The sequence below is a fragment of the Ostrinia nubilalis genome, chromosome 20, assembly GCF_963855985.1.
Source record: "Ostrinia nubilalis chromosome 20, ilOstNubi1.1, whole genome shotgun sequence".
NCBI lineage: Eukaryota > Metazoa > Arthropoda > Insecta > Lepidoptera > Crambidae > Ostrinia > Ostrinia nubilalis.
The window spans coordinates 3,600,020-3,616,723 of record NC_087107.1 but is presented as its reverse complement, the minus strand read 5'-3'; the positions used below and the strand labels follow the sequence as shown (position 1 = coordinate 3,616,723).

Below are 16,704 nucleotides of genomic sequence, written 5' to 3'. Positions count from 1 at the left end.
CATTAACTCGTTAATCCGTTAATCGTTAATTAACGAAGTTAACATTTCTATTAACGGATTAACTTTTAAGTTAACTTTAAAAAATGTTAACGGACTCGTTAACTTCCGTTAAATTATCCTAAGTCCGTTAATCGTTAATCCAGTACCTACTATTTACCAAAAAGATACAGCAGGCACGCTAAAAAACACTAGAAAAACGCGTTCTGACAAGTACGTTCGGGCTTCCAGAACTTCCAGAACCCAAAACAACAGTTTTGGAACCAGAAAGAAACGATATAAAAAATGCTATTTTTTTATTTATTTACAAGCTATACAGAGTGGAATTTTCTAATGCCACCTAGAGGCAAAGTACTCATAATACTGCAGATAGAAAATTTTACTGAAAGAAAACATTCCTTTATTTTTGAAAAGAAAGAGTACTGCATTCATAGATTTTCGAAAATGTTTACCATACAATTTCAGTACATAATTAAAATAATTTAAGATTTTATGTATTTCCTTTCATTTGATATATCAAGTTTGTTAGAGAGATTTCATCCTTATACTTACTTGACCCTATCGATCGATGCAATAAAAATACAGAGTGTAATTTTTAACAGATTTTAGTTGGTTCGATTCCCAGGTGTGGCAAATATTTTTTGAAAATCTTTGAATGCAGTTCTATTTGTTTTCAAAAATAAAGGAATGTTTTCAAGGAGATTTTTTTTCTATCTACAATATTAAGAGTAATTTCCCTCCAGGTGGCATTACAAAAATTCCATCCTGTATTTTGACTTCACTTGTTAGTATGTGTGGGACAAATCTTGCAACTGAATTTAAGACCAGTTCTCCTCAACCGATTGAGTTGCAATTTGGTATACTTATGTAAGTACGATGAAAATGCTATGTTGTGGTACCATTGAGCTGGTCTAATGATGGAGTCAGGAGGCGGCCATAGGAACTCCTAAATGAAACGGCGGAATCGCATCGAATTTGGGTTTGTTGGATTTGTCTAAATTGTGCTAAATTGTATTGTAATTGAACCAAGGCTCTGAGATTGAGATACTATAGACTAAGAGCTGATGAACGCCAGACCAACGTCATTTTATAAAAGCTGAAGGTTTGTCAGCGTATGTTCCCAATATAGGTTAGAATGTTGGTGGATTATAAAGTTTGGGTCATCGTGGCTTTGGCAGCTATCCTAAAAAACCTGTCTGGCAAGGAGTTGGAACTGTCAAAACTGTCTGGCTAAAAAGAGGAATAAATTCCATACGCAATACTAGTTTTCGAAATTATTTGAACCTTGCATACAATTATTTTTTTCGTTTTATTATAATGTGTTAACGGATTAACGATTAACGTTAACTTGCGTTAAATCTTGCTAAATGTAACGTTTTAACGTTTAACGAAGTTAATTTTTTTATTAACGGTTTAACGATTAACCAAGTTAACTATTTGATTAACGGTGCCCAGCTATGAGCGCTATATACTGAAAACTCGAGATACTGACCCCTTTGAAGCAGTGCGCGAGCGTATGGTATATCGTGCGGCGCTGACGCATCAACACGTACAGGATCGGGTTGAGAACGTAGTTCAGCAGCATCAGCATGTCGGACAGCTTGGCCAGGGTCGTCAGCTTCTTCCAGGATGCTGGGCCCAGCGCTAGGTACAGCGCTGAGGTCACCTGGAAAAGATGAAGAATAGAATGAAATCTAATGAATTTGAGGTACTTCGTTGATTAAAAATAAAGATATCGTTAAAACCCAGTAATTACAGAGGAATTTTGTAATCGCCTGTGCTACTCGTTGGGCGCCAATTTTTGTAACTCTTGCCAAAGTATGTGATTATACCTATTTTACTTTGTAAAACTTAGGTACATTGCCTTTATTTTTCATCATCAACAGCCCTTTACAGTCCACTGCTGGACTATGAGCCTCCTCCACTATAGTGGAGGGTTTTGCCATAATCTCCACGCTAGGCAGGCGGGTTGGAGATCGCAGTTTAAAAGATTGATGTTTTTCAGAGAGCGCTGCTGCCCATTCTCTGTTTGATGTGTAGTCCCTAAGTCGCCTCTTACGACACCCGCGGGAAGAGTAGGGGTTGGTGACAAATGTATTCTACTCTGCCGTCACCACACGGCTTTATTTTTAATTTATCACATTCTAAGTTTCTTTAGTTAACAATGGGAAGGCGCCACAGGTGGCCAATAAACAATATTGCTATTGTTTCCTGTAATTGACCAATTAAGGACACGTCCCTTGAAATAAGTGGTTTAATCTGTAAATTGAGTAAGAGGAATTTAATTTTTGACGGGCTTATTGATTCGACTCGTTAAAATTATCCTTAAACAAATATTAAATATTGTTTAAAGAAGTTGTTGTTACCTACCATAAACTTTAACGCAAACTCGTAGACTGCATGAAGGTTCTAAAGGTAAAATCTTAGCTTCATAGATAGAACCTTATATATTTTAGCCGTCTATTTAGAAAAACACAAAAACTAATCTCAAAAAACATTTCTTAGAATTTTATTACTATTACTGTAGGTACAGTACCTACTTATCGAACAAACTTTTATTTTATAATCACACGCCTTGCAACTTATTATGCAGGAGGCGTCGCGGAGTCCGGTACGCGAAAAGTATTTCATTGTTGTATCAAAAAGGCGCGAGCGCACACTTTATTTTTAAATTGCGAATTGTGGCTGCCGAAAAAGTTTGAATGACTTACTACTGGCCAGACATTCATCGTGATACAGATCTTGCTACTCAGACACTAACATTATTTATTGTTTGTAGGCCCTTTTCAGGGCATTTAATATTCTGACTTATTACTCTGAGTTATTATTAAATTAACCATAAGCTCTGAGGTATTCTTGAACTACTTAGTTACTACTGAAAAACTCAAAGTCAATCTTATTTTCAAAGGTAGTGCCTCGTGCACAAAGTAAGGCACATGGTGACACAATGCGCCTCGTATTTGGCATGCATGTAGCCCATACAAGAACGATAGTGTTTGTATCTCCGACAACTTTGTCGGCGACAAGTGATGTGCAATGGCGGCTGATCCGTCCATCAAACAGCCCGAATTCGACGCGTGAAATGCTGCATTCACAAACACAACGAATTGTTCCCCGATGATTGTAAGGGAATTCCAAACAATTGTGTTTATGTTGGTATTAGTAGATACTGCGCGGAAATTTGAAATTAGAACTTCGCTGCCAACCTCTGAAAGTAAGACGTGATTGTAATTTGTTTGTTTAGCCACTTCTTAAGCCAAGAACTCATTAACGTTTGCCGTAATTTGTCTTTGTGTACCTTAACCTTAATGGTGTAAGGAAGAGTGATGAAAATAAGGTAGGGGATCTCCAGACTTGACTTTCTTTTGTTAACCATGTTGTTGATTTGGTTTGTTATTACTTATGTATGTAGAGTCACATCACTCAAAAGAAAAGTAAGCTGTTATGGATGGGGTTTTTTTAACTCAAATCTGAAAGCTAATATGACATTACTTACCAAAGTAATTGCGAATGTGATTTTTCAGGAGATTTCTGGCAAGTAAAACCGTACTTGAAGTGTAGAGAGTCGAAAACTTTAATGTTAGTATAGGTAAGTAGAGATGAGTGATGTACGAAGGACAACCGGGGCTTATGCTACTGAATTGATATCAAAGTCCAGCGTTGAAAGTTCAGAAAGGGATCATTGTTCAGGCATAAATTAAGGCAAGCGACGAACAGTGTCTACATTGTCTTAAATCTTCTGCAAACGATTTGATAACACACGCCCTTTTGGCCCATTGAATCGCACGTTTCATTAGTTCAGTCTACAAACGACACTACATTGTTCTTGCCTTTTATAGATTCGGAATGCGAAATAACAATAACGAAGTGAATAAAATTGAATAGTTTCATTGTTTTTAACGATTGTACCAAGGTCGTTGAGATCGAGGAGTTCTTCATTTGCATCTCAACATATTTTGCGATACATTCGCTGAATATAAATGTCTTTGAAGACCCTTTACGGATGATACTGATCGATCGATTATGTGTATTGAATTCAGTATCTTATAACGAGACAAACGTATTAAAAAGTGTTGAATTTTGAACCTTAAGTAAAGGAGAATTTAACTTTGTTTTTATTCGGGACACGGATGTAATTAATGTCAATTGTTCTCTAATTAGGATGAGCATTTGATTCGGAGCCAGGTGTCGAAGAATGCGCAGGTGAATGCTCGGACTCAGTGCCAGGCAAACTCACGAGTTCTATGGCGATACCTGTACCTTATGACGAGAGACGATAGATAAGTGCACAATCTGCCGAAGCTCCCATTGTTTTCTCCACGATTTTGATAGATGAAAAGAATCGAAGAACCAAAAAACCTAGTCTGTTAAAAAATAGCTACTGCTCTAGCTGATATAGGTATAGGTACATCTATATTTGTACTGACTTTTCTTAACATATTTACCTAGTTTGCATAGAGATTCGATAGTCATCTTGGCTATAGCCATAGGAAGGTAAGTTATTAAAATTGGGGTCCAAAGAAGAACAAATTTTAATATTCCACAAGGGTCAGGGTCTCTATTATCACAGATAATATAACTATTATTAACTGTCCCATCTATGCTTGGACCACCAAACCCCTGTTATGTTACCCATGCCTTTCATTCAAGTGTGCCATATCCAACTTAACTAACAACTAATACTTAACTAAGGTTTCCTTACCATCTGTGGAAGCCAGCAGATCATGAACAGAACAGACAGAGTAGCCATCAGTCTGCTGAAAGCCACTTCTTCAGCCGTCGCCGCGTTGTGGTGCAGGCTGGGTTTGCTCCCAGTGCTTGCGTTGAGGCTCCTCTGTCGACAGCTACTCCTGGATACTCTTCGGACCACGGGCTGGCCACCAGCTCGCGGCGCTGTGATGGAGTACAGAGCCTGGATCACTGCCAGGTTGCAGTAGACCAGGATTAAGCAGAGTAGGGTACCTGAAACAATAGGGTTGGGATTTTTGACTGCGTGTCTTATAGAGACCAAAAGGGACCAAAAATTTACCTTTTTAAATATTTCTGTCTTGAAGAAGTCGAGTCTAACCGGAGTTTTATAGAATACTGAACGAGCAGGATAGGTAATATTTATATGTCTACCCTCGTAAGTAAGTAGGTACGATTTCATTGATGTTAACATAATTATGACGCGTCTGTATGTCATCATCACACACTGTTAGTGTCGCCACACACGGGTTTTACGCTACAGCTAACACCACCACCGGCATATTTACATAACTATATTTTCGTGCGGCGTGATGACAGCGGCGATGATGATAGCAACTCCGAATGTAGAGTTTTACATTAAGGCTCAGTAGCACCGCCTTATTTTAACCGTAACTTTAACCATGTCCAGTGATTTTGTATGGAGTTGGCAGACTTTGTCGTTTGTTATTGTTAACGTAAGATTCTGCAACCCGCCCTAAGTGCTATACTCACCAAAGGCAACATAGAACGCTGCGTAAGTGAAGTCCACGGGGTTCACAGCTTCTCTGTAGCGGATGCAGGTGTGGGTGTTCTCGTCGTAGTAGAGGCCGAGGCCGAAGACCGGGGCACACGTCAGCACGGCCGCCCAGAACCAGGAGACCAGGAGCGCCATGCGGATCACGAAGTACGTTACTTGCTGAAGCAAAATGTTAGGGTTATTTACATTTCATCTGCAAAAGTAATGCGTTCTTGCCTTTCTGAAGCTATAAAAATAGTGCTCATTAATCGCAATGCGTATTACGCAGCATGTGCCGCAAAAAGCAACTGCGTGCTTTAGATTTGAAAATTATAAATCCCTACTAATATTATAAACGCGAAAGTAACTGTCTGGTTGGCTGTGTCGCTTTCACACGCCTAAACACTGAACCGATTTTGATGAAATTTGGCATAGAGATCCGGGAATCCGAGAGTTCCGGGAAAGGACATAGGATAGTTTTTATCCCGGTTTTTGAAAACAAAATTACACGCGGGCGAAGCCGCGGGCGGAAAGATAGTATTTAATAAATCGAAAATATAAACCCACTTGAATCAAGACTGGAAAAATTTAAAAATATTCTTAAGATAATTGAGTCTTGGGATGCATTGCATCACAATACATCGACTTGTTGTTGTACTGCTCCATTGATGCATGGTCTACCAAAGATAATTCTCCGTAATCAACTAATAAACAAACACTAACTTCTTCAAAATTTCGTACTAGAGTAGATATTTTATACCTTTAATGTTATCTTGTATGTAAACGCAACTCTACCAAAATAAATCTAAAGATTAGAGAAGCTAATTACAACGGGATGACTAATCAATCCACCAGACTCGCGCAATCGGAAACGCAGTTATTATGAAATCAAAGCAAGTTCAACTATTTACTATTTAATTCGGTTTTGTACACAAAAATATGCTCACGTCTGAGGCGTGAAGCAATTTGACCGATTGTTTGGGCATTATACAAGCTTCCACTTCCTCCGCACATTTATAGATTCGCTTCCTTCCATTCCTTATATTATGATTGGAAACGAAATAACTGTACCAGTGGTAGTATTTTGTTTTGTGGTGCTGTTAAAGTTCATTGATTATCGGCCGTTTGGTGTAGTGGTTCAGAACGGACTACTATGCCGAGAGGTCCCGGGTTCGATTCCCGGCCGGGCAGAAATTGAAATGATGAATTTTAATTTCTGTGACGGGTCTGGGTGTGACTATGTATAATATTTATGTATTTAAAAAAAAAAGTATAAAAGTATATAAGTAGTATATCCGTTGCTAGCACCCATAACACAAGCATTAAGTTGCTTACTTTGGGGCTAGCTGGCGCTGTGTGAAATTGTCCAAAGATTCAGTGTTGTGAGTGAGGAATTCAAAACCACATTCCCACAGAAAAAGATCCGAATAAATTCTGTTAAATGTAAATTTGATGACTGGGCTACAACTGGCATTCACAAGAGTAGAAATAAAATGTATGAATTATATAGTCTTAAAGCCGATACGCAAGATCTGAGTGTTATAGAATATGTTAAAAATTACTCAAAAATATTTAAAAAGGTTTGTTTGGCTGCTAAATCAAATCATCTTCGAAACATGATTTTAAATTCTAATAATAAAGCTAAGGCTACGTGGAACATAATAAATAAACAAACATGTAAAAATAAATCGAAGGATAACACTTTTTCACTGAAAATCGGAAACGAAATTATAAATTCCGATACAGAAGTTGCAACCACATTTGAGACATTCTTCTCCAATATTGCGTCTGAAACAACTAAAGAACTGAATTCATCACCAGTTCTTGCAGAGTCTCTTTTAAAATCTAATGTCACCGAGTGCCAGTGTCTGCTCCAGTTCAGGCATATAGATTGTAATACAATAATTAAAACCTTTAGAGAATTAAATATGAAAAAAACTGAGGACCTTTGGGGAATCTCCGTCAGTATAATTGGAACAATTATTGACACTATAGCTCCTCACCTTGCATTCATTTTTAATACATGTATTGATCAAGGTTGCTTTCCTAGCTTAATGAAGTTAAGTAAAATAATTCCATTGTTCAAGGCTGGTGACAAATGTGACCCCTCTAATTTTCGACCGATTTCTATTCTACCAGTACTTAGCAAAATTTTCGAGAAAATTATTTTCCACCAACTTCTATCTCACTTCATTTTTAACAAATTATTACACAATAAGCAATTTGGTTTTACGAAAGGTAGAAGTACTACTGACGCTGGGGTAGCACTATTGAAACACGTCTTTGATGCTTGGGAGAGTAAAAAGGACGCTGTTGGTATTTTCTGTGATCTTTCAAAAGCGTTTGATTGTGTAGACCACCAAACCTTACTAAACAATTTGCGGCATTATGGTGTTTCGAATAAGTCACTTGATCTGCTGAACTCGTATCTCACAGGCAGAAAACAAAAAGTTTGTATTAACGGAACTGAGTCTTCTGGAGCACCTCTTACTATGGGTGTGCCGCAGGGATCAATATTGGGACCTTTGCTATTTCTTATTTACATTAATGACCTTCCTTACTTTGTAAAAGATCTGTGTGATATTGTGTTATTTGCTGATGACACATCTCTCATTTTCAAAGTTGATAGAGGTAAAGTAAATTTTGACGATATTAATAACACACTCTCACAGGTTCTACATTGGTTCACTGTTAACAACTTATTGTTAAATGCAAACAAAACTAAGTGCATTAAATTTACCTTACCTAATGTGAGGCAGGTTTCCACGCAATTAATGGTGAAGAATGAACCATTAAATAGCATAAATTCCACAACATTCCTGGGAATCACTTTAGATGCTAAACTTCAATGGGGTCCTCATATTGAAACTTTGTCAAAAAGGCTCAGTTCGGCTGCTTTTGCAGTGAGAAAGATAAGGCAATTAACTGACATTGAAACGGCAAGGCTAGTATATTTTAGCTATTTTCATAGTATAATGTCATACGGCATATTGTTGTGGGGCTCAGCCGCGGACATTGAAACTGTGTTTGTTCTGCAGAAGAGAGCAGTGCGGGCCATTTATAACCTTGGACCCCGATTTTCCTTGAAAGATTTTTTTAAGGAAATAAACATACTGACAGTAGCTTCACAGTTCATTTATGAAAACCTTTTATATGTCCGCAAAAATATAGAGCAATTCACGAAAAAGAGCGATTTGCATAACTTTAATACAAGAAACAAAAATAAACTTGCCGTTCCAAATTTCAGATTGCATAAGATTGGTAATTCATTTATGGGAAAATGTATTAAATTCTTTAATAAATTACCACAAACTGTTGTAGAACTACCCATTCATAAATTCAAAGCACATATTAAAAGTACCTTAATGAAAAAGGGCTACTATAAAGTCGATGATTATTTAAAAGATAAAAATGTTTGGGATACGTTACTGCCTAGCTCGCATAAATATTTATAACTTTGTACATTTTAAAGCATGTAAACCTTTGAAAAAGAGGCTGACAATAGTGACTGAGTTTCTTGCGCTGCTTCTTCTCAGCACTGGCCCATTTATTGTCCTGAAGCAGTGGTAGGGTTAATACTGGGACGTGTAAAAGTGCTTTTTTTAAGCCTATTTACAGAAATAAATGAGTTTTTGAGTTTTTTTTTAATGATTGTCCAAAGATTGTCCAAAGATTTGTCCAAAGATTATGAAATCAAGGAAGAATTTGTGGGCCCTTATTTTAAAAGGGTCATTAAAGTTCAACCTATCATTGAAAAAGATAAATCTGTTTTGGGTAAATTATGTCTACACATAGCATGTAACTGACTAATCCACTACAGCTTTATATTTGTAGTACATACTTTAATGACCTTTTTGTCCAGTAGTGGATGACATTAGGCTGAAACGAGCCAAGAGTTTTCTCTATGAACTATTCCGGCTACACTCAATTAGGATTTGGAAGAAATTAGAATCCGTACGATAGACTTTCCTTAGGTAGAGTCCTTTGGAGAAGTTATGTATCTTAGTTAAGTATACCTACATGTCAAAAATTAACTTCCTTAGCCTCCATAAGTTCGACTATTCTTGGGTAGAGCCCTTTAAATAAGTTCTGTACCTCATAATAAACACGTGACCAAAGATCTAGCATGTCTAATGCACGCCATAGATATTTGTTTACTCGTCCATTGTCGTAATAACCCAGTTCCATGCCATCATTCGTCTAGATTGAGCAGGCGCACGTATGCCCACCATTTGCATTGTAAAACCTGTGGCGCAAGAGATGAAATGGGTCATAAAACGGCTTCAAACTACCAAGAGTATCTACTACAAGTAGAACATAATTTCAATAATGATCCTTACCTATAAGTTTATAAAGTACAGTCACAGAATGAAAAGGTTCGTCAGTTTTCAAATTGATTCCTTCAACGAATCGCGAGCACATAGTACCTTTTGAAACTATGTTACAGAATAATCTCGAGTTAGAAAAAATAATCTTTAACTGTTCGTCAGTAAAGTTCAAAATTATTCAGATCAAAGTTGTTTGACGATTTATCTTGTCAAGAAGATTATTATGATTGATAAACTAAAACCTTCTTGTTGGTTCAACCTGCCATTATTATTTCTATTAAATAAAAAAAAAACTATTGTCAATTGGTCAATGTCATAATTGCATTGCACTGATGGGATAGAAAAATAAACAAGCAAAACCTTAATCGTTAGCAAACGTCATATTTATTTAAATGTTAGCAGCACTGTTTTCTTGCACTGTTATGTTGGCAGGTTTGACTCTTACAGTACCTAGTGCAAGCGAAAATCGACACTAAGGTGACGAACCTTTTCATTCCGCGACTGTACATTCAACTTTTATAACCTGAGGTAGTATACAGGGTGACAGGGAAACTCGACCTATTCCTTGAAAAGGATTATTTCTCATTCAACATCAGGAGCGATTGTGGTAAAATACCTGCCTTGTTATGCATAAAAATAAAAATAAAGATTATGAGTAAGTTTTGGGCAAGCACTTTTTTAATGACCCTTAGTATAATCCCTTTCAAGGAATAGGTCTAGTTTCCCTTTCACCCGGTATGCTTGAGTGATCAAAATCAACCGAGTGATTTTGTACAGCGACGTTATAAGCACATTTAAATTCTGGTTTGAAATATTATTCTTGTGTTGGATAGCCTATTTATAAGGAAGGATATAACTATATTCCATATGGACGACGAAAATATTACGAAAATGTGAAAAATATTCTAACGATTTTCACAAAGTCGCAGGCACAACTATTACTGACCACCTACCTGTTACACCATCTCATCTAATGAAATCTCCGAACAAATACTTGTTATACAATCAAAGACAGACTATCAAATCCGTACTCTTTGTTCTTAAGCAATATTCAATTCGATTTTCCTCATGTGAAAATATGAACTTCTCAAACCATTATTCATATAAATATTTTTGCAAACACAGTTTATGACTTTGTTTTCGATGTCGATAAAGAATAAAAATATCGGGGTATTGACCTGATTATAGCTTTAGAGCTTCAAAATCTGCAAGTAGCTATCATTTAAATAGATTTTTGCAAACTAAGAATAGATATAAGGAAAAAGATGTAACGTAACGTAATAAAAAAACAACACTGATTAAATCTCGGTTTAAATATCCTACTTCCTACTACTCCTACTATACAGGGTGGAATTTTGTAATGCCACCTGGAGGGAAAGTACTCTTAATACTGCAGATAGAAAATTTTACTGAAAGAAAACATTCCTTTATTTTTGAAAAGAAAGGGAACTGCATTCAAAGATTTTCGAATTTTTTTCGAAAATTCACTACCATACCATGCAATTTTCTGTAACATAATTAAGATAATTTAAGATTTCGTGGTTTTTCTTTCATGAGAGATTTCATCCTTATACTTGACCCTAACGATCGATGTAATAAAAATACAGGGTGTAATTTTTAACACATTTTAGTTGGTTCGATTCTCGGGTGTGGCAAGAAAATTTTTGGAAATCTTTGAATGCAGTTTTATTTCTTTTCAAAAATAAAGGAATGTTTTCTTTGAGAAAAAAATTCTATCTATAATAATAAGAGTACTTTCCCTCCAGGTGGCATTACAAAATTCCACCCTGTATAAATGCGAAAGTTTGGAATTTTGGATGTCTGAATGTTTGTTACTCTTTCACGCAAAAACTACTGAACGGATTTTAATGAAACTTTACAGTATTATTGTTTATAACCCAGAATAAACAATAATATAGACTATAAATGATAACGATATGTGACAAAATAAATTTCACGCGGGTGAAGCCGCGGGCAAAAGCTAGTTTTAAATATATGAATAAGCTAACTAATAAGCTTGAATTGAATCGAGCTTTGAGTTTCGTTCTGTAAAAGCTTCTACATCTGAAAAATAAGATGAAAATGTAGTTCTCAAGGAGTTTACACCACATTGCAAGAAACAAGATATTCTGCTCTGTAATGGAACAATAATAACACAAGTTTTATTTTCTTAACGTGAAGTAAACATAAACAGCACAAAAGGATGGCTAATTATAAAACATAACAATATAAGAAAATGCTATCTGTGAAAAGGGCCATTGAAGGAATAAGGTGACCAAAATTAAAAATTATAATAAGTACAATGAATAACTGCTTCATAACATACTTTGAGTCTCCCCCTGAATTATCTTCGTGGAACCTTATGACAAGACGTGGTTTAAGTATCTATCTATACTAATATTATAAATGCGAAAGTAACTCTGTCTGTCTGTCTCTCTTTCACGCCTAAACCACTGAACCGATTTTGATGAAATTTGGCATAGAGATAGTTTGAGTCCCGGGAAAGGACATAGGATAGTTTTTATCCCGGTTTTTGAAACAGAGACGCGCGCGATGAAGTTTTTCTGTGACAGACAAAATTCAACGCGGGCGAAGCCGCGGGCGGAAAGCTAGTTTGCCATAAGGGAGAGAGATATTTCTATCCAGCATTTTATTTGCAAATAGAGAGAGACTATATCCACTGACGGTTTTTCAAACGCAAAGTTAACAAAACATTTACCAAGGTAAGCGTAGTGTTTCATCGTCACTCAATCATAATAATTAGCCGTAATGTCTAGGCTAATGTGCAGTTTAGTTGGCTAAGATGATAATAATATAATTTATCGCAAATAAACATTATCAAACATTAACTTCTCCTAGAAAATAAACTAAGCTTAGATTTCCTCACCATTATAGTCGTATTACAATCTGTACCTACCTATATAACTAGGTATTAATGTATAGAGACTTTAAATTGTTAGGTACGTAATTTTCAGACATTCCAATTCCAATTCTAGAATTAGAAAAAGATTGGGAAAGACTACTCCGTGTAACGGGATAAGGCGAGTCAGAAGAAGAAGAAGAAGTATGATGGTCTGAGGTTGTAGAGATTCCTTCAGTTCGTTCGTTCGTTCGTTTCAGCCAAATGACGTCCACTGCTGGACGAAGGCCTCCCCCAAGGTTTTCCACAATTTCCTTCAGATTCTAATAAAAAAAAACTGCAAAAATAATTCAGAATTTCTTAACACTTTCACGGACAGTAACCAAGACACCAGAGACCCAGAGGAGATCCGTAAACGAACTAAAGTCGCTGACATAGCCCGACGGATTAGCAAGCTGGAGTGGCAATGGGCAGGGCACATAGTACGCAGACAGAACTGACGGCCAATGGGGCAGCAAAGTTCTGGAATGGAGGCCGCGTACCGGAAAACGTAGCGTGGGACGTCCGATGACATCGTAAAGGTAGCGGGGAAGCGCTGGACGCAGGCCGCTACCAATCGATCAACATGGAAAGCATTGGGGGAGGCCTATGTTCAGCAGTGGAAGTCCTATGGCTGAAATGATAATGATGATGATGAACCCAGACACAATAGAAGTTGAATTTTTATGAATGCTAAAGCAGTTCACTGTCCATGAAAGTGTTAATAGTTGGTCACCCTACAATCCCGGACTTAGTATGATGACGTCACGTTACGAGCTTCCAAGTCGGGTGGCCCAACAATAAGCAATATAGCCTTATAGTGGTGATGAGATTGCCCAGCAGACAATCAGCAAGCATTCTGTTATGGGACATCAAGGTGACCCTTTGGTAGCAAAAATTATACTTGATAGGTACTATGGTCCAGCGCTTAACTCAGTGGTTCTTAACCTTTAAGTCACGAGGGACCATTTTACCAAATTTCTGTCTTGTCAGAGACCACTTTTTTTTTCAAAATCCTATGAAAGGGGAGGTCGATTTCTCGCCTACTGCGCGCCGTTTGCGTTGTGTTGAGGTTGACATGACTCATCACGTCACGTCACTTGTTTATTAGGTACGATGTCTTCGTGGACCACTTGGAATGCCTCCAGGGACCACAAGTGGTCCGCGGACCACCGGTTAAGAACCACTGGCTTAACTGATTCAGTGCCTGGGGAGTGGGAGAGGCATGGGAGGGTTAACATTGACATAATATTATGACGTGACAGACAGTAGCGGCGGTGGAGGCGGTCCGCCCCGGGTGCCAATCATCAGGGGGTGACACAAGACGCGCAGATCAGTACTCACTGGTGCATCTGCATGGCAAGTCTGCGGTCTATGTCTGTATGTGATTGTCTTTCAATCTTCGAAAACACCCTCTGATACTATATTACTATATTTATTATAGTTGACATACATACATCCGACTCTACATTGGTTTTATATGGTAACAATATACTGTCAGTATATTGTTAGCATTTATAATTTACCTTGATATAGGTATTCGTACCTACGTGAAATGAATACACAGCGTTTTTGTAGGATCGAAATAACGAGTCCCGTAACCTACTAAGGTTTCCTGATCGAAAAAGGTTCGATGGAGGAAACTGAATTGGCATAAATGGTACTGTAATGTCCGTAGTGTAGGTAGGCACTTAGGTAATTCAATTACATGTAACAGTGCGACTCCGTGACATGACTGTTTATTATAGAATTTTTCAAGTTTAAACTAACTAAATATTAAACCCTTTATTAGATTTCTATTAGTAGAATATATTACACATTTTTTGGAGGAGGCCTTTGTCCAGCAGTGGATGTCATTTGGCTGAAACGAACGAACGAGCAAACATAGTTTTAATATTTATGTGCCTGAAAAAAATATCGAAATTATTCGTATTTGGTATCTCGTTTTCAGGTAAGGCTATATATAGTCTACTTTTAGTCGGTTTACATACAACTCGCAAGCGTTAATTTAAAAAGCATTTGAGCTTATTGGGTAGCGTCATTTATCTTCACTTGATTCGTCTGATACTTACTGCGGGTTCAATTTCAGTCGGCGTCGAGTGAATGCACTCAGTGAGAGAGTAGTAAGTATTTAGAATGTTATAAAATTGCACAATTTTCATTGAATAATGAAGAGGTGAAAAATGAGAAATGTAGAGAAGAGTGAAGAGAGTGTCTGTAAGATTCGAAAAGATACTTTACTATATCTTAAAAGTCATTAAAGAGAGTCTCTCTTTAATAAGAAATTGACATCCTTGAATGTTAATTTATTTCAGCGTTAACTCTACATATAAAGTTTTATTAGAGACACAAATTACCTACCTAACCTCAGGAGTTCCAAAAGCGATTTCATTTTTCTCCCTTTCTTTACAGCTGAATACGACCTTCAAATGTCAAAATAAAAATAAAAATCTATTTTACAACGTCTGAAAACAGTAAAACAAATCGATGTTTCTCGATGCAATCTAAAAGATCGATATGAAGACATCCATCATTCGCTGAAACTAAAATTCTAATTTTAGTTTTGCGAAAGTATGACGTGTGGTCTATGCATTTCGCGAGGTGGAAAAATATCATACTAAAACTATGTCTAAACATAAATGTTTTAAAATGAGGTCAACAGTGCCCATTGAAGTAATATGTATGACAGTGCCTACTACTTCTGCTCACGGCTTTGCGCGCGCAGATTCTCTCTATCCCATGAGCAAAAAGCCAACCCAAAAACGTTTAAATAAAAATGTTCTTACCTAACTTGAGAAATGATGCATTATTGTCACGCAAGTTTCCAGCCCCTAATGCGCACTTTCCAATTAATTTTGTATGACAAAGGTAGCCTTTTAAATTTTTGTCTAGGTTTTAGATTATTAAGAATTTAGATCCTAAACTCTAGGATTTAATAAATTCTTAATACCTACCAAAAGTCTGACGGTTCGGTGTAATAGCATAACATATAAATACACAAACTTTTACTTTTGTATAACATTAAAGATTTTGTAACTGGCCGAAAAAATACCTTTAATGGCATTTTAAGTGCGTGTCACCTTAAACACGGTAAAGTGCCTATTATTTCCATTAACCCCATCATTTAATGGGATTGCAATCTTGGTATTATAATCGACAGAGAGTGTAAGGGTTAAGTAGGTGTACAGTTAGGAGAAGGCCTTAATAGGAACAGCTTTGTTAAAATAAAAAAAAGTTTTTTATTTATAGGAACTTAATGGTTACGGGAAGTAGAAGGTAACCATAATATTTGGAACTTCATGTCCTTGTCTAAGGATCGAATCCATGAAAATGTTCAATCTGCCTTGCTTCTTGCCATTTTCTAAGCGAAGAAAAAATTGGAATATTATAAAAACTGTGATGCCCATTGCACACCTGTTAGGTCAAAGTTCAAGACGTATTCTTTGACATTGACATAAAAATTGGATGAAGATGAATTAACGTGACAACCAAATGGCTATGTAACTTCTGTAGACGATCTAATATAAAAGTTTTTGTTCCAATAACAGATGGTTGAGATTGGCGATCCTCAGACATGTTATATTGCCAATAGCATAGATGATAAATTCGCAGCGATATAGGCAAAGTTCTTGGAAGAACCTAGCTAGTTGGAGAAGAATAGCCTGGAGCCTGTTGAACTTGACCTTCACTTGTTGGATTTTTAATGGCGGTCAAGCTACAGATCCTGGCTACACAAGAGTTGCAGCGGTGGGAACGAGAAGTGGGAATCCCGCGGAGCCTGTTGCTTTAATTTTGAAATAGAGAGCCCTCTGCGCTCACTTCTCAAGAGATTCATCCGCGGACAACAAAATGTAGAGAATAAAAATAACATAGTGCGTTTTGCTAGGGTACTACTTAGGCTATTTTTTACTTTACTACGCACTAAAAATATATCATAAATTAGTAGAGAGTACAGAACAGTACGTAATTTTCTAGACTCCTAGCTCTATCAGTTTTACTCTAGGTACTCTGCATTC

At 36.9% G+C, this 16,704-nt stretch overlaps 1 protein-coding gene across 1 annotated transcript in view; it reads right to left on the bottom strand.

The window, feature by feature from the left end:
* LOC135081476 (prostaglandin E2 receptor EP2 subtype) overlaps positions 1 to 16,704 on the bottom strand; it is a 39,990-nt gene that overhangs the window by 2,818 nt on the left and 20,468 nt on the right. Inside the window, exons 5-7 of the mRNA XM_063976184.1 lie at positions 5,458 to 5,641; positions 4,700 to 4,959; positions 1,490 to 1,663 (exon numbers count right to left, since the gene is read on the bottom strand). Of these exons, the coding sequence (XP_063832254.1) occupies positions 1,490 to 1,663; positions 4,700 to 4,959; positions 5,458 to 5,641 (618 nt within the window). The remainder of the gene's footprint in view (positions 1 to 1,489; positions 1,664 to 4,699; positions 4,960 to 5,457; positions 5,642 to 16,704) is intronic.